Here is a 24,826-nt window from a genome sequence, read left to right as displayed (position 1 = left end):
GCCTATTGGTAGAGCCAAGATTTGAATCCAGGTCTGTGTGATGCCACAGCTGGACCTCTGACCACGACACTGTCACCTGTAAGCCTCGAAGCAGGGACACCCTGCAGTAGTCTATGCCAACAAAGCCTGTGCTACTTTCGCAGAAGATGCCGGTGCAGGAGAGGGGCTGCTAAGAAACAAAAGCAAAACAGGATGTGAACCAAGGATCCTTGGGGGTTGTGAGCCAAGGGGGTTTTTCGTGGCCACGCAGGGAGAGCAGCGGGGCAGCTGCGATTCGCAAAATAAGCTGAATTTGGAGACAACAGACCCGTACTGAACACGGTGCCGACTGGCGAGGAGACTCAGGATAAAGGTAAACCGAACAGGCCTCAGCTCCCCACTTAGCCGCAAGTCACTTTACCATTTGAGGCGACTGACCAGGTACATTGGTGTAGCGCCTGAGCCCTGAGGGTGGCCTTCAAAGCCATTCCTGGGCTGGACCAAGAGAAGGAAGTTTGAGATGGAAAAAGTGTATTTTCAGCTGCAGCTGGGAGTCTGGGAGAAGTAATCTCCTGGTAAGGGGCAGAGAGAAATCCGGGTCCCACCCCCTGCCCTGCAGGCACATACACAGGCAAACAGTCCTCTCCCTGCGCCCTTCTCACGCACAGGCCCAGGGAGGCGCTTCTCGTGGGGCCAGGGGAACCCTTCTCCACCCCACCCTTTACCTGGCAACCTTCCCTGGGCCTGCAGATACTATCTCTGTCACCCCAGCTGGCAAGCCGTGGCTGTAAGAGGTCTGCGGGAGCCGATGTGAGCGAGAGGACTCTAGAGACGTGGAAAAGTACCGTAGAGATGTCGAACGAGGGGCTCTGGGTAACGTTAGGTGGCGTCTCACCTGCAGGAGAGTGCTTGTGCGCGCGCTCTCTCTCCGTCTCTCTCAGCCTAATACAGTGTAGAATCACACAGGCCTGTTGTACATCTGAGCTCCACCTTGGGTAAGTTACTTAACCTCTCTGAGCTATCGCTTCCCCAGCTACAAAATGGGAATAATAACGCTTACCTCACCAGGATGGTGTAAGAATTAAGTAACAGCAAATAAGATATAACTCTATGTAAAGCGCCTGGCACCTTCCCCCATCCTCGGTTTGAATCCTGGCTCTAAGCAAGTCCCTTGGGCTCTCCAAGGCTCAGTTTCCTCTTCTGGAAAATGGGGATCACAAAAGCTACTGCCCTGGGTTGCTTTTGGACTTTAAATGAGATACTACTTGCTGAAGAACTCAACCCAGGGTGCTTATTAAGCCGAGGGCTCAGCACATGGTGTCAGCTGCTTCCGTGACGGGGGCCCAGATCCAGCTTCCCTGTCAACACCGCTGCTCCGAAACGATTCCCACATGGGGGAGACCTGGCCTTGCTTTTAGTCCCACCAGGGTCTCACCGGTATCCGCCAAAGGCAACTCACCGAGATCTCCAAGGAAAGTCCACCTCTGTATCCCTGCAGAATCAGGGAGACTGGATGCGTGCCTCTGCCTTGCATCCTTGCTGCTCTCCAACCCACGCCTGAGCAGGGAGGAACAGTCTGCACGCCCCGTCTAGAGGCATCCAGGGACTCGTTGCCAGGGCCGGAGCCGGTGCCCCAGAGGGGCTCTGTGGTGGTGTTTGCGCAGCCTGGTGACCAGAGTGTGCTGGGCACAGGCCTCCTGAGAAGCCCCAGCCGCTCCCGCTCCTTATCTGCCTCACTGCCCTGCTCTCAGCAAGGCTCGGTCCATCTAATGCTGGGGCCGCTGCCCCCGGGGCCGCAGACGCAAAACAGCTGACCATCTGAGCCTCCGGCCAAAGAGCCAAGCTTGGCTGGCAAAGGAAGAGGAATTCGCACCTCTCCAAAAGCAAAGACTCTTATCACCTGCTTCCCACCCAAGCGTGGAGGGGGGCGGGGCTTAGACTGAGTGCTCAGGGATCTCAGAAAAAAAAGTACTCTTCTAGGAGCATCCGTAGTCCATCTACACGGGTGCACGCCAGGTGCAAGCCCAGCTTAGCAGCCACACAGAGAGAAGAGAGGAAGAGAAAATGATGGGTTCTCATTCACCAGAAAATAATAAGAGCTGATGTTTATTGGTTGCTCACCGTAGGTCAGAGACTATTCTAAGTCCTATATCCTGGCTATAATTAATCCTTGCAACATGCCTAGCAAGTAGGCCCTATTAGTGGTCTCTCATCTTTGGATGAGGAATGTGAGGTCCAGGGCAGCCGATCGGCTCACCCATGGTGACTGATGCCTCCTCCAAAGAAGCAGGGCCGTGGAGGGCGCACAGCCACGCAGATCTGCAGTCCGGCGGGCTTGGCTTTCAACTTGCTTCTGGATGGCGTGATTGTGGGAAAATTCCTTAGCCTCTCGGTGCCTCAGTTTCCTCATCTACAGAACTGGAATGAGCCCGATACCTCACAGGATTGACATAAGTATTCAATGGAACAACGGACATTTGCATTATAATAACAGGCGATGATGCATTTCGCACTCCGTGCCCGCCCACAGGCAGGATCCAATAAATACCATTATTGTAGTATTTTGGCTATGGTGGGGAAATCACTCTGGAGAAAGCACTCATACAATCTCACCAGTTATCTCCTGCCTGAAAATTAATTCTGTTGCACATCTACCTGGTGATTCCACGAACCCAGTTTTATTTCCTCTTCAGGCAGCAATGGCTTACGTAGCCCCTGTTCTGATATTTTTAGGGATGTTTCGGACCTGTCTGCCCCATTGCATAGCAAGTACATTCTCTGAGGGCACAGGCTGCGCGTGTTATTTCTGGGGTGCCTCTTTCTAGTGCTGGGGAGACTCTGTTTCCCACTCCCTTATATTTCTACGTGCAAGGACTACAGCCACGGGTAATCTTGCGCTCTGCTTCCTGGTGAAAGTGACCTGTTTTCCTGGTGGGTCTAGGTCAGCTGTCCTCGCTGGGGATGACGGGCAACCTGGAAATTGTTTCCTGAAATCATTGGGGCGGTTTTTCTGGCTAATGAGGAGGCTCGATTTGCATGGACTGGGCAGAAGGCAGGCACTCCAGACCTCCTGCAATGCAGAAGACTATACCAAACAAGGGCCACTTGTGTCCATGCCACTTTCATGCAACTTTCAAATGCCCCATGGGACATTTGTGTGTCAGCCAGTAGCTGGCCTAGAGTCACGTGAGCCTAGAACCCAATTTCATTATTCATGCGAGCACAGAGTATCTTTCGCACACTTTTATTTTTTCCTTTCTTTTTAAAGTTAACTTATTGATTTTGAGAGAGGGGGAGAGAGAGAGAGAGCAAGAGTGAGAGGAGAAGGGGCAGAGAGAGAGGGAGAGAGAGAATCCCAAGCAGCCTCCACACCGCCGGGGCAGACCCCCATGAGGGACTCGAGCCCACAAACCGCGAGACCATGACCTGAGCGAAAATCAAGAGTCAGACGCTTCACCGACTGAGCCACCCAGGCGCCCTACTTTGGCACACTTTTAATACACACTGGCTTTTTCCACGGATGCCATTTTCTGTATGAATGAAGGAAAGATTTTTATCTTATTTTGCTTGGACCTGTATTGAGAGTTGTTTAACAACGTTTTGGAAAATCTTGGCTTTTGAGCTGCCGGTAGAACATACTGATATCTGTCTGTATTTGTGTCTGTCACGGGGCACAAGCATCCTACTATCTCGCTAAACATGCCAGGGGAGTATGCACAAAGATTTCCTTGCTGAAATACATATTATTTTATTAAAAAAAATTTTTTTTTCAACATTTATTTATTTTTGGGACAGAGAGAGACAGAGCATGAACGGGCGAGGGGCAGAGAGAGAGGGAGACACAGAATCGGAAACAGGCTCCAGGCTCTGAGCCATCAGCCCAGAGCCCAACGCGGGGCTCGAACTCCCAGACCGCGAGATCGTGACCTGGCTGAAGTCGGACGCTTAACCGACTGCGCCACCCAGGCGCCCCTATTTTAAATTACTTCTCATTCTTTTAAAATCAGAGCATCTTGTTGATGCTTATTTATGTCTTCTATAAATTTCATTCTAGGATATTAAAGGAGCTTTACAGAATCCTTATTACAAGGGACATTGGGTCTGGTAAAGCTGAGGACAAGTTGCGTTTTAATTTTTTTTTTTAATGTTTATTTTCGGAGAGAGAGAGAGAGACAGAGAGCAAGCTGGGGAGGGGAAGAGAGAGAGGGAGACACAGAATCGGAAGCAGGCTCCAGGCTCCGAGCTGTCGGCACAGAGCCCGACACACAGGGCTTGACCCCATGAACTGTGAGACCGTGACGTGAGCCAAAGCCGGACGTTTCACTGACTGAGCCACCCAAGCACCCCCGGAACAAGTTTTAGAAGGAAGTGAATGTGTGGGGGTTAGTCCCTTCTGGTCCCTCTTTTCAGACCTGCCTGTTGGCTAGAAGGCTACTATAAGGTCTGTTCTCTATCACCTCTACCTATGCCGGGGGGTTGTATTTAATTCTTTGAAAGCCCACTGTGGCCTTGAAGCAAAACCATGTCCCCAACCACAGTTCTGTCAGGCTCCAGGGTCTATTTTTCAATTGCTTTGGTACCTCAGAGGGGAAAAAAAGGAGGGATGTTACGTATCAAGACTTTCAACCCACCCTTACTGCCTGGGGTTGAGCAAAATGAGGTTCGCCGGCTCCTCGGCCTCTTTTCTCTCTTAGCTTGACCATCCCCCCATCCCCCCATCCCCCCCAAATCCTGTCTCCACTTGGAAGCACGGAACCAGAGCTGAGTGCTGCCGCAGATGGAAACAAGTGTCAGAGGACTGACAGTCTTCCCATCCTTAACGTCCATTCCCCAAGGTCTCGCAGGGAGATCTCAGAGCCTCCCTCTGGCTCCCTGGGTCCCTTACCCCTGCCTGGCTCTACGTGCCTGCCCAGCTTTTTGAGACTCACAGAACCAGCCCCATTGGCATTATTATCACGGTGCAGGGGATCTCCCTCTCCTCCACAGCCTCCTCCGCTGCGCTTTCTGTCCCACTGGCTAAGAGCTCCTATGGGCAGGGCCCATGTTCTAGTCCCCTCTGACTCCTTACTACCCAGCTAAGTACAGGTCTGTGGTATGAGATGGTCGAGCTTGGTCAATTAGCTCCTTCCCTTGCCCTCTGGTGCTCGGCTCCTATGATGCCTGTTCTCCTGAGACTGCTGCCTCAGTGTCCAGGGGAGAGGGCTCACATGGCGACCACTGCAGACCCTCACTTGCCAGCCTGAGAGCCTGGTCTGGCCTTCCCTGTGTTCCCCTCATGGGCCCCTCTGGAGAAGCCTATCATTCTGGACCCTCGCAGACCTTCCCTTAGGCTGAATTTTGTTGATTTTATAGTTTTTTAAAAATGTTTATTGAGATACAGCGTGAGCAGGGGAGAGGCAGAGAGAGCGGTGGGGGAGACACAGAATCGGAAGCAGGCTCCAGGCTCCGAGCTGTCCGCACAGAGCCTGACGCGGGGCTTGAACTAATGAATCGTGAGATCATGACCTGAGCCGAAGTCGGACGCTTGACCGACTGAGCCACCCAGGCGCCCCTGAATTTTGCTGATTTTAGAGAAGATGCCCCATGGAGCCAACTGAACACTACAAATCAACACATACCAAGAACTGCCAGAGAACCATGGTAGTTCACGTTCAAGAAAATAAGGAAGAAAAATCCCATCCCATTTAAAGCTAACTGCTATACGGGGGCACGCTGGGGTCACTGCTCTGGGCTGGCTGGCGTGGGAAAGTCATATATTGGCGCAGGTGGGCTGAAAGCCATCAAACCTAGGGCTGAGAGAAAACCCCAGGTCACGGATTCTCCACTTTGGTGGCAGGAAGCTTAGGGACAAGGATACCCGCCAACTTGCTTCTGATATCCTTCTGGCCTCAGAGAACTTTTGGAGTCTTCCAGCAAGATGGCATTCAACAACATACATGGAAACGTCGCTCTGATCCACCTGGTGGAAACTCATGGCCCAGGGCATGAGGGATTCAGAACAGCTTGAGGCCTCCTAGGTGCGCACCTACCACTGTGGGCTCTCCAACCCCCGGAAGCTGGTTCTACTTCCCGACGTCCTTCTGAAGCTAGCTGTTGGTCCGAAGAGCAGGGAATGGAAACGGGGTCCTCTGGGCTCCTGAACTCAGTGACAGGGCACCCAGCCCCTCTACTCTCTCGGACGAGTCCTTCTCCTCTTCTGACCACACCTTCTAGTTGGGTCTGCCCTCTGTCCATGTTCTCTCATTTCTGTCACCTATGCTGATGGCATCTCCTATCCCTCCCCAGGCCCACACCCAAGGTCTCCATCATCCCCCAAAGCCTTCCTTTCACACCGTCTCCATTTTAAGCCAACACCCCACCCCTTTGTCGCCTCATGTCCATATTTCCTTCATCTCCTTGATTCCAACTTGTCCCCCGGCTACAGCAATCTGGCATCTGCTCTTACCACGGCCACCACAATAAGGCCATTGCTGCTCTTGTCACTGACAAACCAGAACCTGTTTTCAGGCTTTGGGCTCTACAGACACTGGGGCCTGTCCCCACTGTCATGAAAATCTCTCCTTTATGGGTGTGGTTCTCCTCCTGTCCCCCTGACCATTCCTTCTTCTTCTTGTCCACAGGCACCCACTCTTCTGTCCCTTTACGTGTTTCTTCTGTGGGTCTTCCCAGGATCCCCATCCCATTCTGCATACCACGTCAGGGGACCTCACTGCCTCCCACCATTTCAGTTAACATGATTCCACGGTGACACCCTGATATGCATCCTGACCTGTGCCCCAGGCTCCGGATCCCAACTTCTCACCCTGTATCGGTACCTGTAGCCCGTCATCTGCCCCTTCCTCCTCCTTCTACCATTTGGACATACTTGCTCCAGCTCCTGGCCTCTTGATCTCTGCTTGCAGTCCCTCTAATGCTTAGCATCCCGAGCTAGAAAACTAAGAATCGTGCTGGTCTCTTCCTATGTCTTTGCTGTCTGCATCCAACCTGTTGCCCCAATCCTCTTGATGTTCTATCAGATCTCCCTCATAAGAGGTTCTCTCCACGCATGCTGATGTGGGGCTCAAGTTCACAAACCATGAGATCATGACCTGAGCCGAAGTCAGACACTTAACCAACTGAGCCACCCAGGTGCCCCTCCGGAAGAGGAGATTGAGAATCACATAGAAAGTGAAGAATTTGTTTACGTTTATTTATTTATTGAGAGAGAGAGCGCGTGTGCACAGAAGGGTCAGAGAGAGAGGGAGACAGAGAATCCCAAAGCAGGCTCTGCATTGTCAGCGCAGAGCCCTATATGGGGCTCAAACTCACGAACCCTGAGCTCATGACCTGAGCCAAAGTCTGATGCTTAACCGACTGAGCCACCTAGGTGTCCCAAAGGTGAAGCATTTGCCCCAGGCCACACAGCCAGGATTCTAACCCAGGCAGTCTGATTCTGTGTTCGCATGCTTGACCTCTTCGCCATAATCCCTCTCCTTAGCTTTGCCTGCTTCTTCCTACAACAGCAACATACCATCAGGCCTCTCCTTTGTCCCTCCTTCCCTCCTCACCCACCCCCCCTCTAATGCCCTTCCATTAAATGAGACTAGTCACCCTGGAAAATGCCTAGTGGCTCCCTACTGCCCACAGGAGAAAATGCCTTGCTGGGCGTTCAAAGTTCTTCACAGTCCGGCCTGACCCACAGTCCTGCCTTCACCACCCACCATCTGGGCCCATGCGGATCTTCTCACACTTGCCCTGAAGCCAGGCCTTTTTGCAAGTGAGCCCTCACACTCACCGTCTCCTAGGCCTAGAATATTCTTGCCGCCCTACTCTGCCAGTCAAACGCCCTGCTCTTCCCTTGGTCACCCGCTTCAGACCTCATCCCCTTGGTGCTGTGCTCAGGTGGTATCCAGGAGCTCACAGAGCCACGGCATAATTCTGCAGTTTGTCTCCTTACTCACGACACCCTCTCGCTCACGCTTAGGAACGACCAGTTCTTCAAAGAATGAACGATCGGCCGCCGATCCAGGCTGCTGGGTCCTTCTGCCTCTGCCCCTAAATTTCCAATGATTCTTTTCACTGGATCACACAAAATCGTAACGACTGGAAAGATTTCATGGGACTCAGTTCTCCCCCACCCCTCTCTACAGCTCAGGGTGAAGAGCTGGACACCCTCCTCCCTATTTCTTTTCCAAGAAAAAAAGCGAAAGGAGGGTGGGAGTCAAACCAACCAGTCAGAACAGGGCATGAGAAAAATGAGGGAACGGAACAGACAGACTGCGGGAGCCTGAGAGATCACCTCGCGCAGACTTCTTTATCTTATCCGACAGGAAACCGCGGCCCGGAAAGATGGAGAGGTTTGTATAAAGGACAACAAGTCCGGCTCCCTGTCTGGGGATCTGGCCTTAACCTCTTGCCTTTCCACTCGCTTGTCTTCCCTAGGGAGCGCAGAGGGAGCTCAGAGTGGCGCTGCTTCTGGGTCCCTGGATCTTCCCACAACTATCCCCCAACCCAGGAAGTTAACAGATTCAGCGCAAAACTTCCTGATGAGCCAATGTCCCTTGCTCCTGCAGCTACAGGACTGCCCTCTGGCCAGTCCTGACTGCAACTCCCAGTTGCAACAGCTGGCTTGAGGCTTTCCAACCTGGGCTTCACCGAGGGCAGTGGCTCATCCTTTGCTCTCCTGTGTCTGCCAACCCCTTCTCTGTCCCATACCGGCCGCTCCTACGCAACCGCTCTTTCTTCCCTTCCCCACACCCTCCGCCAGCCATTTCCTCCCAGTTAGTCACCGTGAGGTCATGCTCAGCCTCTGGCTCCCAGGCCTCTCCCTGAGGACGGTGTGTGTGCCGGGGGAGGAGAGAGACCGTAGGGGAGGATGTAGCAAGGCATCAGGGGAAAAAATGGGCTCTGGAGTCAAAGGGATGGGAGTTCGAATCCTGGCTCTGCCAGCTGGTCAGTCATGTGACCTTTGGCCAATTATCTACTCTCCCAAATCCTTTGCCAAAAAAAAGGGGGGGGGTGGCTGCCGAGGAGGCACCGTCCTCTCCTGTCTGGTGGGGATGGTAACACTTGTAAGGAGCCCAAAGTGCCTCGCGTCGAACTTGGATGTTGGTTTACTTCCCCCTCACGGTGAAGTGTGCAGGTGGCCTGGAGACCCCGGGTGCCCACCTGGAGGCCTGCAGGCGAGCTCGTGTGAACGTGAGGCGGTGGGGCTAGGTATCTGATGGCTTCAAGGGACAGAGTGACACGTAGCAAGGAGGGGCCTTGTGGGGCCCACGGATGTGTACGCTCGTGAGCAGAGGGCTCCAGCATGAGCGTCTAAAGGAGTGTGACCAGGCTGAGCCTCTTTCTCCAAAACTCCCCCCTTCTTGAAAGGAAAGATATGTCATGTCCATTCTTATCAGTAATGAGAAATCCAAAAACCCTTTCCAGGGGAGGGAGGGAGGGAACAACCCACCCCGTGGGGCTCATCTAAGCAGAGGAGACTCAAGGCCCACTCCTGTCAGAAGCCAGCAACTGTCTCCCGACTGGTGGAGAAGTCACACCCCAGAAGATGTTCAAAGGGTCAGGGGCCTCTCTGCAGGCTGCCTAGGGCCAGAGGGGCTGTCCCCCAGCCTCGTCCCAAGCACGAGGGTTTCTCAAGCTTCCGAAAGATCACACAGGCAGCCAAACCCACCAGGCCTGTGGAGCAGGCCACCTCCAAACTGGGCTGGTGTGGTCATATCTCGGTGTGGAATGGGCCCCTCCCATGCATCTTCTCCAAGGGCCTTGGACAGTGAGACGTGGGCCCCAGGCTGCCATCCTGAGTCCTCAGGGTGGAAAACACAGGGCACACGCCACATCCCAACCTGCTTAGGACTCTCCTTCGGGATCACAGAATCCTTGGGAATCTCCTCCGTCCTCCTGCCCTTAAAGCAAACCTGGCAAAACCATCCCTTAGAGAAGAATCTGTCTCCCATTTAAAGACCAGGGGTGAGAAGCTGATTCTGCTATCTTTCCCTTGGCCGTGCCGGTGTTTAATCAACCAGGTTGGCGGCAATTTCTTCCTTGAGGCTGTCTCTTTAACTGAAGGCTCTTTCTGTTTCAGGCCTCAAGTTCAGAGAGTCGTTAGCAAACTTCCCCAGCGAACAAAATGCACAAAAGTGACTGCCTACCAGGTTTTGGCCGACGACTCCAGAGTATTCCTCTCTCTGACCACGAGGGATGCACCCAGAAAGGACCCAGCCCTTTAGAAAACGTTAGTAGTGGCTTCAAATCACGCTTGAGATAAAGGAGAACATATGCCTGAGTCTGCTCTCCAGTCCCACCCCAGGCTGCCACCTAAACTTGGACGGAGTATATCAGAGCAGGAGGGAGCCCGTGATTATCCGATGCACCCCCACATTGGGATTGTCTTCCCTTCCAACCCACTCTTCTCTGCCTGACAAACTCCTACTCACCCTTTAGAGCCAGATTCAAGTATCACCTCCTCTGTGAAGCCTGCCCTGAGCTCCCAGGAAGAATGAACTCTTTGCATTTCTGGTTGACACACCTTCTACATACTTGTAGTGAAGCAGGGATGCAAGCGTATAATTATTCCCTTAGGAGTCTCTCTCTGCTCCTCCCTCCGCCTCTCCTTCTCTCTCTCTCTCTTCCACTCCCCATACTAGACTATAAATAAGCTTCTTCAGGGCAGAGACCACGTCTTAATTTTTTTTGTGTTCCGACACCCGGCATAGCACACAGGCGCCCCACGCCGCCCCCCGCCCCCGGCAAATGGAATAAATTAATTTTTTTGTTTATTTATTTATTTTGAGGGAGAGAGAGAGAAAATGCATGAATGGGGGAGGGGCAGAGAGCGAGGAGAGAGCGAGAATCCCAAGCAGGCTCTGCACCGTCAGCAAGGAGCCCAACTCGACTCGTGGCTTGAACCCATGAACCATGAGATCATGACCTGAGCCAAAGTTGGACACTTAACCAACTGAGCCACCCAGGTGCCCCGGAATAAATTAATTTTTCAGCTGACCCCACCTTAGCTTTCCTCCCCCCAACATATCCTCCCACATCTGCTCTGACATCACACCCTGTCCTGGTCCTCTCCCCTAGTCCCGCCACCAGCCCCTGATCTCAAGGGGAAAGTCATCCCCCCCCAGCTCCATCCTTCCGTTTACACACCACAGCCTGCAGTCTGTCCAACACCACCTTCCCACCCCTGAAGCTCCTCCCCTGCCATGACTAACTCGAACCCCACCCGACTTGGTTTTCTTTAAAGGCGCCAAGCTTGTCTACATCGTCCCACTGAGCCAGGCTCGATACTCCGTCCTGGGCTCTTTTGTTCTGTTCCCCCCCCGTCCTGTTCCTTCTCTTCTCCTTTCAATCCCTGAGGAACCCAGGTACCCCATCTTTTGTCCTCCATGAATTCCCCTCTGCACAGTTGGTCCACACCCACAGACTCGCTCGAGAGTCAACTGAGGCTAAGCTGGGACAGGAAGAGAGCTGACATCTTGCTTCTGCACCACACCAGGCCTATGCTTATTCCTCAATAATTGTCTCCACTTGTCAGCACTCTTTTGAGGGGAGAGTGAAGAGGAGACCCCAACATTGGATTATGGATTGGGGGAGGGGTGGACACAAAGGCTCTTTATAGGACCCGTCTAAGCCTGAAAGCTGAGTCCATAAATAAACACCCTCAAACTTGATATAATCTTTATATCTCCTGCACCTGATGAAGTATAAGTACCCCCCCACTCCCAAACATTTATAAAGGTTTTCTTCTGAAAATCCTTACCTGCCTGTTGAAATCTAGGCCATTTCGATCATTTCCTGAAAGAGATAAAAACGAAAACATGAATTGCTAGCAGGACTGGAACAGATAGAAGGTTGGGAAGGAATGGGGATGTTGGGAAGGGCTTGTCTATATTTTGAAAAAGAACCCCCGTTTCCCCCGTGGTCAGGATCCTCCACTTATCCTGTTTCCTGGAGGCGTCTTTGGAACATCTCCTCCAGGGAGGTGAACAACCAGGAAGACTGACTTGTCAGAGGTCACAAAGAGTCAACTGGGATTGAAATTGCCATCCCGGAGACATCCACTCCCTCACACAGAGATATGGCCTACGCTTTTGTGGCTAAGCCAGGAATGACCAGCCATGGGTCCGAATGGAGCTGCCCTAAGAGGTTCCTCCACTATCCCAGCCCTCCTGGGGTGATGGCATCTAAGTCATGCCAGGTAGACAGGTGTCTGTTCTGGTTTTCTCGCCTCCAGCTTTCCTTTCTTGTTGGCTTGTCTCTTCTCTTTTATAATAAATGTTGGGTTGAACAAGTAAAAATGTATGCTTAATAGAGAAATATATGTGGGACAGAAAAAGTATAAAGTAGCAGAAAAAATCACTCTGCTGAGAGGCAGCTGTAATTAATATTTGGGTATACATGATGGTCTGTTTTTATACTTGTTTTTCCTCATTCATATTCACCACTCTGTATAAATTTTACTCTGCTTTTTCCAGTGAACATCATTAATATTTCCCCTATACTATTAAGGAGCATCACAAATCTCTTTTTCTCCTATGCTTGCAAACGTCATTTTTAATGGTTCCCTAATAGTCCTTTCTGTGGGCCATAATTTGCTTAAACATACACCTATTGTTAGGGGGCTTGCTTCCACCGTTAGCTACAGTAACAGTTTCCCTCTCCTATAACTCTATGCTACGTAGGAACCACCAAACAAGCTTCCTTTGTGCCCCAATGGCTCTGTAATAGCAAGAAAAATGACTATTTACTAAATACATACACTCAGAGCCTAGCACTGAGCCTAGTACATAACAGGAGTTCAAAATATACTGGTTGAATCAAAGAATAAATGCACAAGTGAGTGGATTCAGAACTTCCCATCAGAAAATTCTGCTTTTCATTAGCTTAGGAATGGAGTCCCAGTTTCTGAGCTCAACGTATAATTCCCCATGTGACTTTCCCTCATAATCCCACCTCACTCCCCCCTGCCCCCACCAGGTATCCTGAGCTCAGGTGCAAATACACCAAGCCTATCTTGTTTCCACGCCTCTGTGCACTGCGCCCTTTTGCAGAATCAGTCCCTCCGCTCTGGACTCCAGGAGCCCTAGCTACCACCACATGGCCCATCCGAAGACCACTCCTTTGTCTGTGTGCTTCTCTCTCCCGCTAGCCCATGAGTTCCTTGAAAATGGGGACATGACAAGAAAGGCACACTGTGAGACGTGGAGTGACCTCTGGATAGCAGCCTGACCTTGAGATCAATTAAGAGGATATATAAAATCTGCAAAGGGGTGCTAAAGGTAGGAAGGGCCCACAGACTGAAAGTGGTTGTGCATAGAGAGGCAGACTTGAAGGCAAAGTTGCTTTTATCCTTTTTTTTTTTTTTTTTTTTATGTGGTATAACTGACATATAACATTATGTTAGTTTCGGGTGTACCACGTGATTCACTACCTGTATACACGGTGAACCGAGCACCACAACAAGACCGAGTGATATTCATCACCATGTATAGGGACACATTTTTTTTTCTCGTGATGAGAATTTTTAAGGTCTACTCTCTTAGCAGCTTTCAAACATGCAATGCCGTATTATTAACTATAGTCACCATGCTGTCCATTACATCCCCAGGACTTACTTGTTTTACAACGGGAAGTTTTGTTTTGAACCCCTTTTACCCATTTTACCTATCCCACCCCTCACCTCTGGCAACCACGAATCTGTTCTCTGGATCTACGAGCTTGTCTTTTGGTTTTTTCGTTTGCTTGCATTTTAGATTTCACGTACAACTGAGATTATATGGTATTTGTCTTTCGCCGTCTGATTTATTTCACTTAGCATAGTGCCCTCAAGGTCTATCCATGTTGTCACAAATGGCAAGATTTCATTCTTTTTTACGGCCGGATAATATTCCATTATATATATATATTATAATATATGTTTAGTACATATATATTTATTATATATTTTATTGTTGCTTATATATTTTATTTTTATATTTATTATTATATAAAACTTAGGGGCCCCTAGATGGCTCAGTCAGTTGACTTCAGCTCAGGTCATGATCTCACAGCTTGTGGGTTTGAGCCCCACGTCGGGCTCTGTGCTGACCGCTCAGAGCCTGGAGCCTGCTTCAGATTCTGTGTCTCCCTCTCTCTTTGTCCCTCCCCTGCTCATTCTCTGTCTCTGTCTCTGTCTCTCTGTCTCTCTCTCTTAAAAAAAAATAATTAATTAATTACAATATAAAATATTATATATATACATATACACACATTAATATATTAATAGTGTATTATATATATTATATATTATACAGTAATATTATATATACATATATATGTGTATATACACATGTACACATATGTACACGTATACATACACATATGTACACATATACATATGTACATATATATGTATATATATGTGTATATATAATATTTCTCTACTTATTCATCTGCCAGTGGGCACTTAAGTTGTTTCTATCTTAGCTATTGTAAATAATACTGCATTGAACATGGGGGTGCAGATATCTTTTCGAATTAGTGTCTTCATTTTCTTTGGATAAATACCCCAAGGTGGAAATGCTAGGTAATCAGGTAGTTATGTATTTTATTTATTTTTTAATATATATATATATACATATTTTTTGATGTTTATTCATTTTTGAGAGAGAGAGAGACAGAGCATGACCAGGGGAGGGGCAGAGAGAGAGGGAGACACAGAATCTGAAGCAGGCTCTAGGCTTTGAGCTGTCAGCACAGAGCCCGACTCAGGGCTCAAACTCACAAACTGCGAGATCATGACCTGAGCCGAAGTCGGATGCTCAACCAACTGAGCCACCCAGGTGCTCCTGTATTTTATTTTTTGAGGAGCTTTTATCTAAAAAAAAAAAAAAAAAAATCCTTTCATGACATTGTAAAATAGGCCTAATAAGGACTAATTTTAAAATCTGACAAAAGAACAACTTCATTCATTGAACAAGCATTTACTCAGTACCCTCGAGGCACCAGGCACTGTTCTAGGCACTCGAATCACAGCACTGGAGAAGACAGACGGAAGTCCCTGACTTCTTTTCTAGTTGAGGAGACATAAAAGGAATGGGAAAACAAATACATAACTTCCTTCGGAGATAGTTACAGTGGAGAACAATAATACACGGTCAGGGGAAGAGTCTGTCAGAGGCTGTTCCTAGGCAGGTGGTCTGGGAAGGCCACTCAGGGGACCTCATGCTTTCATTGAATGGGGCAAAGACCCAACCTTTCCAAGGTCTCAGGACGATCATTCCAGACACGAGTATCAGGGCCTAAGGCAAGAGCAGGCTTGCATGGGCTGAGGAATAGTAATGAAGCTGGCATGGGTGAAGAATGGGGTAACCAGGGGCAAGATGACGTGGCTCTGGCAGACAGGTCATGGTGGAAGCTTCAGCTCTCACCCAAGGACAATGGGAAGTGATGCAGGGTTGAGCAGAGGAGTAACACTGCAGGTGTTCGAACCCACGGCGATGGGCTGGTAGGGGGTTGGAGAGCAGGGAGGAAGACCAATTGAGTGTTATTGCAGTGGCCCAGGGGAGAGAGGGCGGCAGGGTGCGTGGGACAGTAGCAGTGGAGGTGGTGAGAAAGGCCTGGATTTAGAAAGCATTTTGAACTGGTGGCTGACAGGACCGGCAGATGGATGGGAGGTGTGGTTCAAGGAACGGAGAAGAATCAAAGATGATTCCTAGGGTTTGGGCTTTCTTGACGGGATCGGTGGTGGTGCCATTACCTGAGATGGGGGTAATCAGGGAAGGGGAGGTCAGTGGTAGGGAATCAAAAGCTACATTTTTGAACGTGTTAAGTTTGAGATGCCAACTAGGTATCCCAGGAGAGGGGGGGAAGTGAGTGTGGACTCAGGAGAGGTGTGGGGTCAGAAGTATAAATTGGGTAGTTATCAGCATAAAGGTGGTACTTAAAGCCATAGGACTCAGTGAGGTTACAAAGGAACTGAGTCCAGATGAAGAATAATAAAGTGGTCAAGGTTGGCATGAAGAGGGGAAGCCAGCAAAGGAGACTGAGAAAAAGTGAGCACTCGAGTAGGAGGAACCCCGGGCAAGTATGGTGTCTGGAAGACAAGAGGGGAAGATGTTTCCAGAAGGCGGTAATACCAAAATGAGAGAAACGGTGGAGGGCCAAGACAGTTGACTTGGAGGAGGTCATCAGTTTTGAGGACAATTAAAAAAGGCCTTTGGGGCGCCTAGGTGGCTCAGTCGGTTGAGCGTCTGACTTCGGCTCAGGTCACGATCTCACAGTTCATGGGTTCGAGCCCTGCATCAGGCTCTGTGCTGACAGCTCAGAGCCTGGAGCCTGTCTTCGGATTCTGTGTCTCCTTCTCTCTGCCCCTCCCCTGCTCATGCTCTGTCTCCCTCTGTCTCAAAAATAAAAAATAAATAGTAAAAAAAAAAAAAATTTTTAAAGAAAGTTCTTTGCTTCCGATTTCCGCGAATGCAATTATCGTGTTGTTTATGAGATCCACAAAATGCAAAAGATGAGCAAGCAGAATTCAGAGATTAATTTTAAAACCCACCAGCCAACAAAATTAACAACTGCTCTTGCCCGGAAGGCTTGCCATGGCCTTCTCAAGAGGCCTCTTCTCATGAGGATGCCTCTGCTGCCCTTGGAGCCTGGCGAGAACATTTCTCCTTCTCATCAAATTCATTCTTACCTGCATCAGTATCTCTGCCTCATCTTCTTTGAGTCCCAGGCCAACTGAGTGAGGTCCCTGGGCTGGCCAGGCCCTCCCAGGAGACGGGCCCCATGATACTCCAGCAGAGCAGAGTGTCTGAGCTGAGCCATACGTAGTAAGGGCTAGCTCCCCAAAGCGATTCCTGTTCTGATTCTGAGCCCATTGCTAATGTTCTAGATTGAGAGATGACGGTGAGCCATTCCCAGGACTCAGTTTATTCATTTTTGACACAGTGAGGAAGCTGCTGCTCTTTCACAGAGAAAGGAGGGGATGTAATTACCATATTATGTGAGAGAGTGGTCCACAGTCACCAGGAACTTATCTGATACCCCTTTGTGATGCCCTGTGGAGGAGCAGGAGGGCGTACTTGGAAAACAGTCCTGGACTTGAAGTCAGAAAACTAAGGTTCAAGCCTTGGCTACATCACTCCTGAGCTGTGTGAGTTTGGTCGAGGCAGAAGGCCCCACAGCCTCCGCCTTCTCGATGGCAAAATCAGGTCATAATCCCCTCTCCACCCGTTTTCCGGGAATATAGTAAAACTCAAGTGAGATAAAGCTGGTGACCGTGCCCGGTGACCTGGGAGGCGCTACCCAGGTGTAGACCTGGGCTCCAGACATCCTGGGCCATTCCTCGATCAGGCTGAGCCTGGTCCTATGTTAGGGACTTTGCACATGCTGTGCCCTGCTCTCCCTAGAAAATATACTCTTGTCCTCCGAGACCACACTCCAATGTCACATCCTCCGTGAAACTTACCCGAAGCAAAATAAGGGATTTTGTCTGTATTTCTGCGTCGCTTATTCATACCTCTTATCGCACATATCACATTTTTAGACCCAGTGGTTCCTGTGTCTGTTTCCCTCATGAGATCATGAGCTCCCAGAGGCCAGCATTACTACAGCTCAAGTGCCTAAAAGTGTCCAACACAAGGTAGGTGCCGAACGACCATGTGTTTGATCCAGATTGCCAAGAAACTGCTCCCAAAAGAAATCTTTGATTCTGACCTGAGAAAATCATAGGTGCCACCACCTGCTGAAACCTCAATGCATCTTATTTCCAAGCCCTGGCTCCCTCTTTGGAAGGTGGCAGCTACTTGCAAAAAAAAAAACAAAAACCAAGAAACAAAAAACAAACCCCAAAAAAACAAAGAGGGACAGACACACAGAAGGAAGAGTTGGAAGGAAGGACACTGATGTCCAAACTCAGAGGGGAAGCACCTTGCGGAGGACACACAGCCCCGGAGAACTTGAATCAAGACCAAAGCTTGATTTCTCAACTCCTAGACTCGTACAGTGTTCCCGGTAAAGGCACTGTATGGGATGCCTGGCTGGCTCAGTCAGTACAGCATAGGACTCTTGATCTTGGGGTCATGAGTTCAGCCCCACGTTAGGTGTAGAGCTTACAGCAAAAAAAAAATACGCTGCATCCAGTGTCCAACACAGACAAACCAAGCATTCGCCTTTGATCAACGGCTTAGGCAAATAAATAGGTTGGATGCTGATTGAGTTTGGAAGTGATTCAAGGCAGAGTGGGAGACTAAATACAGAAAACTGGATGATAGAATCAGGATTGGAAAATATTTTGGCACTTTCTAAGAAGAAGCCGAAACCAAAAAGGTAAAATGTAACAGGAATAAATGCAAAGCCCTGCACTTAGGTTTGAAAAAATCAAGTGTAGGGGGGCCTGCGTGGCTCAGTCGGTTAAGTGTCCAACTTTTTTTTTTTTAATTTTTTTTTTTAACGCTTTATTTATTTTTGAGACAGGGAGAGACAGAGCATGAACGGGGGAGGGGCAGAGAGAGAGGGAGACACAGAATCTGAAACAGGCTCCAGGCTCTGAGCGGTCAGCACAGAGCCCGACGCGGGGCTCGAACTCACGGACCGCGAGATCATGACCTGAGCCGAAGTGGGCTGCTTAACCGACTGAGCCACCCAGGCGCCCCTAAGCGTCCAACTCTTGACATCAGCTCACGGTTCGTGAATTCAAGCCCTGCATCGGGCTCTGTTCTGACAGTGCAGAGCCTGCCTGGGATTCTCTCTCCCTCTCCCTCCACCCCTACCCCGCTTGTACTCTCTCTCTCTCTCTCTCTCTCTCTCTCAAAATAAATAAACTTAAAAAATGATTAAAGAAAATCAACTGTATATATAAAAGACAGGGGAGATTGAATTGTACTCTTAGAAATGGTTAAGATGGTACATTTTATCTTTAAATTTTAGTTTTAAGTTTTATATGTTTTATTACCTCAATAAAAATGAAAAAGAAAAAACTAAAAATTTTTTTAAATCAGGAATTCTGTTTAAAATACTTTAGCCCAGGGGTGCCTGGGTGGCTCAGTCGGTTGAGCGGCCGACTTCCGCTCAGGTCAAGATCTCGCGGTCCGTGAGTTCGAGCCCCGCGTCGGGCTCTGTGCTGACCGCTCGGAGCCTGGAGCCTGTTTCAGATTCTGTGTCTCCCTCTCTCTCTGCCCCTCCCCCGTTCATGCTCTGTCTCTCTCTGTCTCAAAAATAAATAAAGGTTAAAAAAAATAAAAAATAAATAAATAAAATAAAATACTTTAGCCCAGAAATCTACTTTTCTACTTCACATGGGCAGTCCACTAAAGTCGACAAATTGCACAAAGTTATACCCAACTATGAGACTATTTACTACATATGATCTAGCAATCCCACTTCTGGGTATTTATCCAAAGAAAATGAAAACATGCTATTAAGGAGATATCTGCACTCCCATGTTTACTGCAACATTATTCACAATAGCTACGGTATGGACACAACCTAAGAGTCCATCAATGGATGAATAGATAAAGATATTATTTACACACACACACACACACACACACACACACACACACACACACACAGGAATATTACTCAGCCATGAGAAAAGAGGAAATCCTGCCATTTGTAAAAACATGGATGGAACCTGTAGATATTATGCTAAGTGAAAAAAGAGAAATACAAATACTGCATGGTATCACTTATATGTGGAACCTCAAAACAATGTTTTTAAAGAGTCAAACCTACAGAAACAGAGCGTGAGGGTAGAAAAGTAGGGGGGTGGGGAGGATCGGGAGAGGTTGGTAACAGGGTACAAACTTTCAGCTATAAGAGGATGAAGTCCAGGGGTGCCGGGAACACTTGCCTTTAGGTGAAGCCTTCTTTGTAGCATTGCCATGAGAATTAACTATGAGATTCATTTTGAGTGTAATAATGGTATTGTAATTAAGAAGGAAAATGTCCTGTTTTACAGATGCATCCTTGCCACATCTAGGGTGGAACTGCTATAATGTCTATAATTTACAAGAAAATATTCCAGCAGCAAGAAAGGCAGAAATTTGGGGCACCTGGGTGGCTCAGCAGTCAGTTAAGCATCTGACTTGGGCTCAGGTCACGATCTCATGGTTCATAAGTTCAAGGCCCGCGTCAGGCTCTGTGCTGACAGCTCAGAGCCTGGAGCCTGCTTTGGATTCTGTGTCTCCCTCTCTCTCTCCCCCTCCCCTGCTCACATTCCGTCTCTCTGTCTCAAAAAATAAACATTAAGGAAACAATTTTTAAAAGGCAGAAATGTGATGGTTGTTGAGAGTAGGCAATGAGTAGACGGGGGTTCGCTGTATTCATCTCTATCGTCGTGTGTGTTTGAAAATGTCCACAATAAAAATCGTTCGAAAATGGAAAAAGAAAAAAAAAATGCTTCAGAAACAAGTGGATGAAACAAATATAGCAAGCAGTTAACAACGATTACATCCATGTGATGGGTGTATGGCTGTTCATTAGCCGATTTCTCTCTTTTCTCTATGTCTGAAGTTTTTCGAAATAAAAATTTTGTAAGACAATCCAATGAGGGAACATCGGAAAGCACTTGGCACAGGGCCTCGTGCATAGTAAGTGCTTAAATAAATATCAGCGGACTTTTCCTTCCTCTCCAAATATTGGCATGGAAGTGAACCAGGCTTAGCCTACAGCAGCAAAGAACAGAACGGGGTCAATGGCGAAGCTGCTAGGAAGCAGGTTTCATCTCAGTATGAGAAAGGATTTTGTAAAAAGTGAATTGGTTCAGCCGTGCAAACCACAGTTTCACGTCAACAGAGCTCCCCATCGCTAGGAATATTCAAGCAGAGCCTGCTCGTTTCAGGGATGTGACCGAAGTGGTTTTTGAATGGAGGGACAATTTGATGGCAGGAGGATTTCAGGGGAACCTCTAAAATTCCTTCCACCTTGGAAGTCTTTCCCTTCAATGCAGCTGATTGAAATGTACCCCGACCTTTCCTCCCCTCTCAGAAGCGGGTACCTGTCTGCAGCCCGTGCAGAGGCCCAGAGAGCTCTACTCACCATTTCCCTCTATCCTGTTTGTTCTGCACACACATAAAAGATAAGGACACAGAACGGAGAGGAAAGGCAGAAAGGGCTCAAGAAAGAAGCTTCAGAATCCCCCATTTGGAGGTGTTGGGGGGCAAACGGGTCAGATCCGTGCCAAGCTGGAAGAGCCACCACCTGGAGTCTCTCCAGGCTTCTTTGGGTTCTCGTTGTCCCCTGGCAACATTTGGGCCATGAGGCTTCCAGCATGAAAGCAGGAAGAGAGCAAACACCTGAAACCCTGGCTCAGGGGCCTGGGAAGAGACCTCAGGAGATCATCAGGGCAAGTTCCCTGCCTTTGGGAAGATGAAACATTACTACACACCCCATTTTACAGAGGAGGAAACTGAGTCTCGCCAGGTTAAGGGATGCGTACCACCTGTGGGACCCCCGGCCCACAGTGGACAGGAGGAGCCCGCCCCAGCCCCCCTGCCTTCCCACCTCTGAGCCCGCAGAGCCTGCTGATTTGCATAGCTTTGGCAAGCACTGGGATGTGAGTTTGCCTGGGGAGCAATTCTCTGGGGGAGGGAGGGAGAAGCACAGGAATGGAGAACTGTCCCAGCAGGATTTTTCACTTCTGCCCGGCAAACAAGGCAGAGTGCTCGGCAACGAGGCTGAACCTCTCCCAGTTCTGGACGGCTCCTCCGCTCTCCAGCTCCGCACCCAGTATAACCCAGTAAGACTCCCAGCGCCACTTTAGAACCACTTGGCAGCTGGCTGGCACTTCCTGGGAGAGCAATTATTAAAGCCACCAGGACCTTGGAGACGCTCCTGGGCAGCCAGTCACCAGAGCCAGCCAGGAGACTTCCCATTGAAACCAGTCAAAGCATTTTTTTTTTTTCCAGGACCCCACAGACACCATGCCTACCTTTTTTGTTACTTGAGATTCCTCCAAGGCACTGGAAGGTGTTGCCTAATGGTCAGCGTTCTGTACAGAGAACACTCGGGAACCTGAGCTCGAGGGTTACTTCAAAGGCTGTTTTACGCCGGACTTTGGGCAAGTGGCTTAATCTCCGTAGCCTTCAATTTCCCTTAAATATTAAAACAAAAAAGTTTCTGTCCGCATTCCTGCCACCTCCTTCGTAGGGGCAAAGAAATGCCCGGGAGGAACCTGAGGAGGACCCCAGAAGACCCCTGAGGAATGGGATACAGGACCTAGAAAGGGCTCTAGCTTAGGGGTCGGGGAGATCTGGCTCCCAGCTGCCCACTAGCTGAGTGTCCTCAGTCACCTTGCCTCTAAGGGTGTGGACAGCAAGCACAGGCACGCCGTGTGGGTGCAAGCCATGCCCAGGGCCGTACCACTGGTGGATCGTTGCACTCTCTTCTTTTTCCTAAAGTCCCTGCTCAGCGACCACCACTGATGGTCAGGATCAGCTGTCCTGAAGAAGCCCATTTGCTAACCCCAGGACAGGGTGACCTCTCAGCTTCCCTTGACCTCCGGCCATCTGTGCAGTTGGGAATTGTCAGGACTTAAAGCTTCTTCCTCCCTTCCCCGAGGTAGAATAGCAGAGCAGGTAACCTCAGGGATTCCTCAGGACGTGGCCTATGTGAGTGAGCCACCTGATGCCTTTTCGCCACATGCACGGCTGGGAGAAGGAACCCCGAAGCCTAGCTCTCCCGCCCTTTCGCTCAGATCAGGAGCCTGGGGCCGAGCCACAGTGGGAACAGGGGCCCCACTGCACCCCTTTTCTGGGGGAGAAGTCCAGCATCCTCCCGGCTCCCTCTGCGATCGGTCAGGTCCAGGTCATTCTGTACAAATGAAAGGCTCCTCACGTGCACAGTCTGCTCTCTCTCTCTCTCTCTCTCTATTTTTTTTTTTTTTGTTTTTTTGTTAGGAAATGCAGTCGCATTACTTCTCAGCCTGAGCCATACATGGGACTCCCTGGGGCTTCCCTACTTTGCCCCCTCGTCTCCTGCTGGCAGGACACGGGATGCCACACACATCTCCAAGGAGGCCGAAAGTGGGCAGCACCATCAGAGGTGATGCTGAAGGAGCATCTGGGCGGATGCGCCAAGTTCCAGAAAGACAGGCCAGGGACTCAGGTCCCTGCGGCAAGGAATGTGGCCAGAAGAGCCAGGTCCCCACCAAAGTCTCCACTCCTTAGTCCCCTGAGCCTGGAAAACAATACAAAAATCCAACTCCAGGGGAAGAGCTCTGTTAAATAAGCCTGGTTCTGGCTGCACTAAGGACATCTCAGAGAAGCACTTCAGCTGCTATTTTGCTACCAGAAATTTCTCCGGCTCTGGGGGACTACGGACTCCTAGCGCTACGCCCGCCATTGACAGGGAAGGAAACTGAGTCCCAGACAGGACAAGTGATGAGCTAAAGGTCACACAGGCCACGAATGACACAGCAGGAACAAATCGCCGGAGTCCCAGGGCCCAGACTCCAGTCTGCACGACAGCCGGAGGGTTCTTTAAAGGTCAAGTCCAGACCGGCACCACTGTGCCCCTGGCCCAGCCTTAGCAGGGAAGAGGTTGAAAGAGGTTTAAGGTCAGCCAGAGACGGAGCGGCTCCATCCTAGCCCTCTTCCCCGGGGCCAGAGTGAAGGCGGGTGAGAAGCAGTGGGGGATAAGGACAGAAGGAGCTGCCCAAGCGGGCCACTCGGTGGGGCTCCGGCTCTCCCGTGGGCACAGATGTCCTTGTACAGCTCCGAGGGGCACGTGTGCAGGAAGAAAGCTGAGGCGGGAGATGCGATCTCACACTTGTAGAACAACTCACACTTCCAAAAGCTGCCAAGGACACACTCTGGTTTCATTCCTTCCTCACGAGCTGTTCTACAGACAAGGAAACCGAGGCTGGGCCCCACTGCCAGCCCTGGGGGTCACGGAAGGCAGGAGGGGGAAGCAACTTGGACCTCAAAGCTGGCTCCAGGGCCAGTGGCCTTGCCGACACGCAGAGGCTACGGTGAGAGGCATTGGGTTTGTGCCTTGGCTGTGCTGTGCACCTTCTATATCCAGTTTGCGTTTGACCTTCACCTGCCTGTGGGGTCTATCGGGCCGGCCGGAGCTACAGGGCTCCTGTTTTATCAGTGAGTAGAGGCTCGGACAGCGTGGGGCTTGTTATAGGTCACACAGCTGGCTGCTGAGCCCAGACCCCATGACCTTTCCCTCTCCTTTCCTTCTTGCAGGATAAGGTCTTTCTCTCTTCTCTGGGGCTGGAGGAGCCGCCTCTGAGGGAAGGGCGCTGGGGAGAGGGAGGAGGCTTAGTCCAGTGAAACGACAAAACAAAACCAAAAAAGGACAGAGGATACAGCCCCCGGGGTGGGGAAAGCGGTCCAAAAGAAATGTCTGGTCTCAAACCCCCACTGTGACCTTGGGAAAGTCATTCCCCTTTTCTGACCCCAGTCTCCTTCCCCATAAAACAGGAGAATAGGACTGGATCAGAGAATTTTCAAACAATTTGGCATCAACACAACTGTTTTCAAATAATAAGGAATAATTACTAGCTGACATTTATTGAGCATTTACTACGCACCAAGCTCGGTAATAAACGTTTTACACACATGCACCATTCAACCCTCAAAACCGCCCAGTGAGTAGGTGCTTTTATTACCCCATTGTACAGATGGGGGAACTGGGGGCTCAGAGAGGTTAATCAACTTGCCCAAGGTTCCTGATTAGTAAATCACCGAGCAGAAACTCAAACCCAAGTCCATCTACCAGGCAAAGGCTGTCCATGCTGCCCCACGCCATTCGCAAACGAAGCCTCATACGCAGTTGCCACAGAAGCTGGCAAGAAATAAAAGACTTTTGGATTTTCCAGAACTATCAGCGTCACCTAATCGCATTGAATCTGGCCTGTCTCTTGGCACTG

General features: G+C 49.8%; 1 protein-coding gene across 2 annotated transcripts in view; it reads right to left on the bottom strand.

Moving 5' to 3' along the window:
• Nucleotides 1-24,826, bottom strand: part of POU2F3 (POU class 2 homeobox 3) — a 78,759-nt gene that overhangs the window by 36,821 nt on the left and 17,112 nt on the right. Inside the window, exons 2-3 of one of the 2 annotated variants that reach the window (XM_040483324.1) lie at nt 21,878-22,040; nt 11,726-11,760 (exon numbers count right to left, since the gene is read on the bottom strand). Coding sequence is in view for 1 of the 2 variants with exons in the window: in XM_040483323.1 (XP_040339257.1) it covers nt 11,726-11,760 (35 nt within the window). In the remaining variant the exon portion in view is untranslated. The remainder of the gene's footprint in view (nt 1-11,725; nt 11,761-21,877; nt 22,041-24,826) is intronic. The other variant, XM_040483323.1, reaches the window with a different exon arrangement.

This window comes from Herpailurus yagouaroundi, unplaced genomic scaffold, assembly GCF_014898765.1.
Source record: "Herpailurus yagouaroundi ecotype Mexico unplaced genomic scaffold, PumYag 161, whole genome shotgun sequence".
In the NCBI taxonomy this organism is placed as follows: Eukaryota; Metazoa; Chordata; class Mammalia; order Carnivora; family Felidae; genus Herpailurus; species Herpailurus yagouaroundi.
This window is presented reverse-complemented; position numbering and strand designations above follow the sequence as displayed.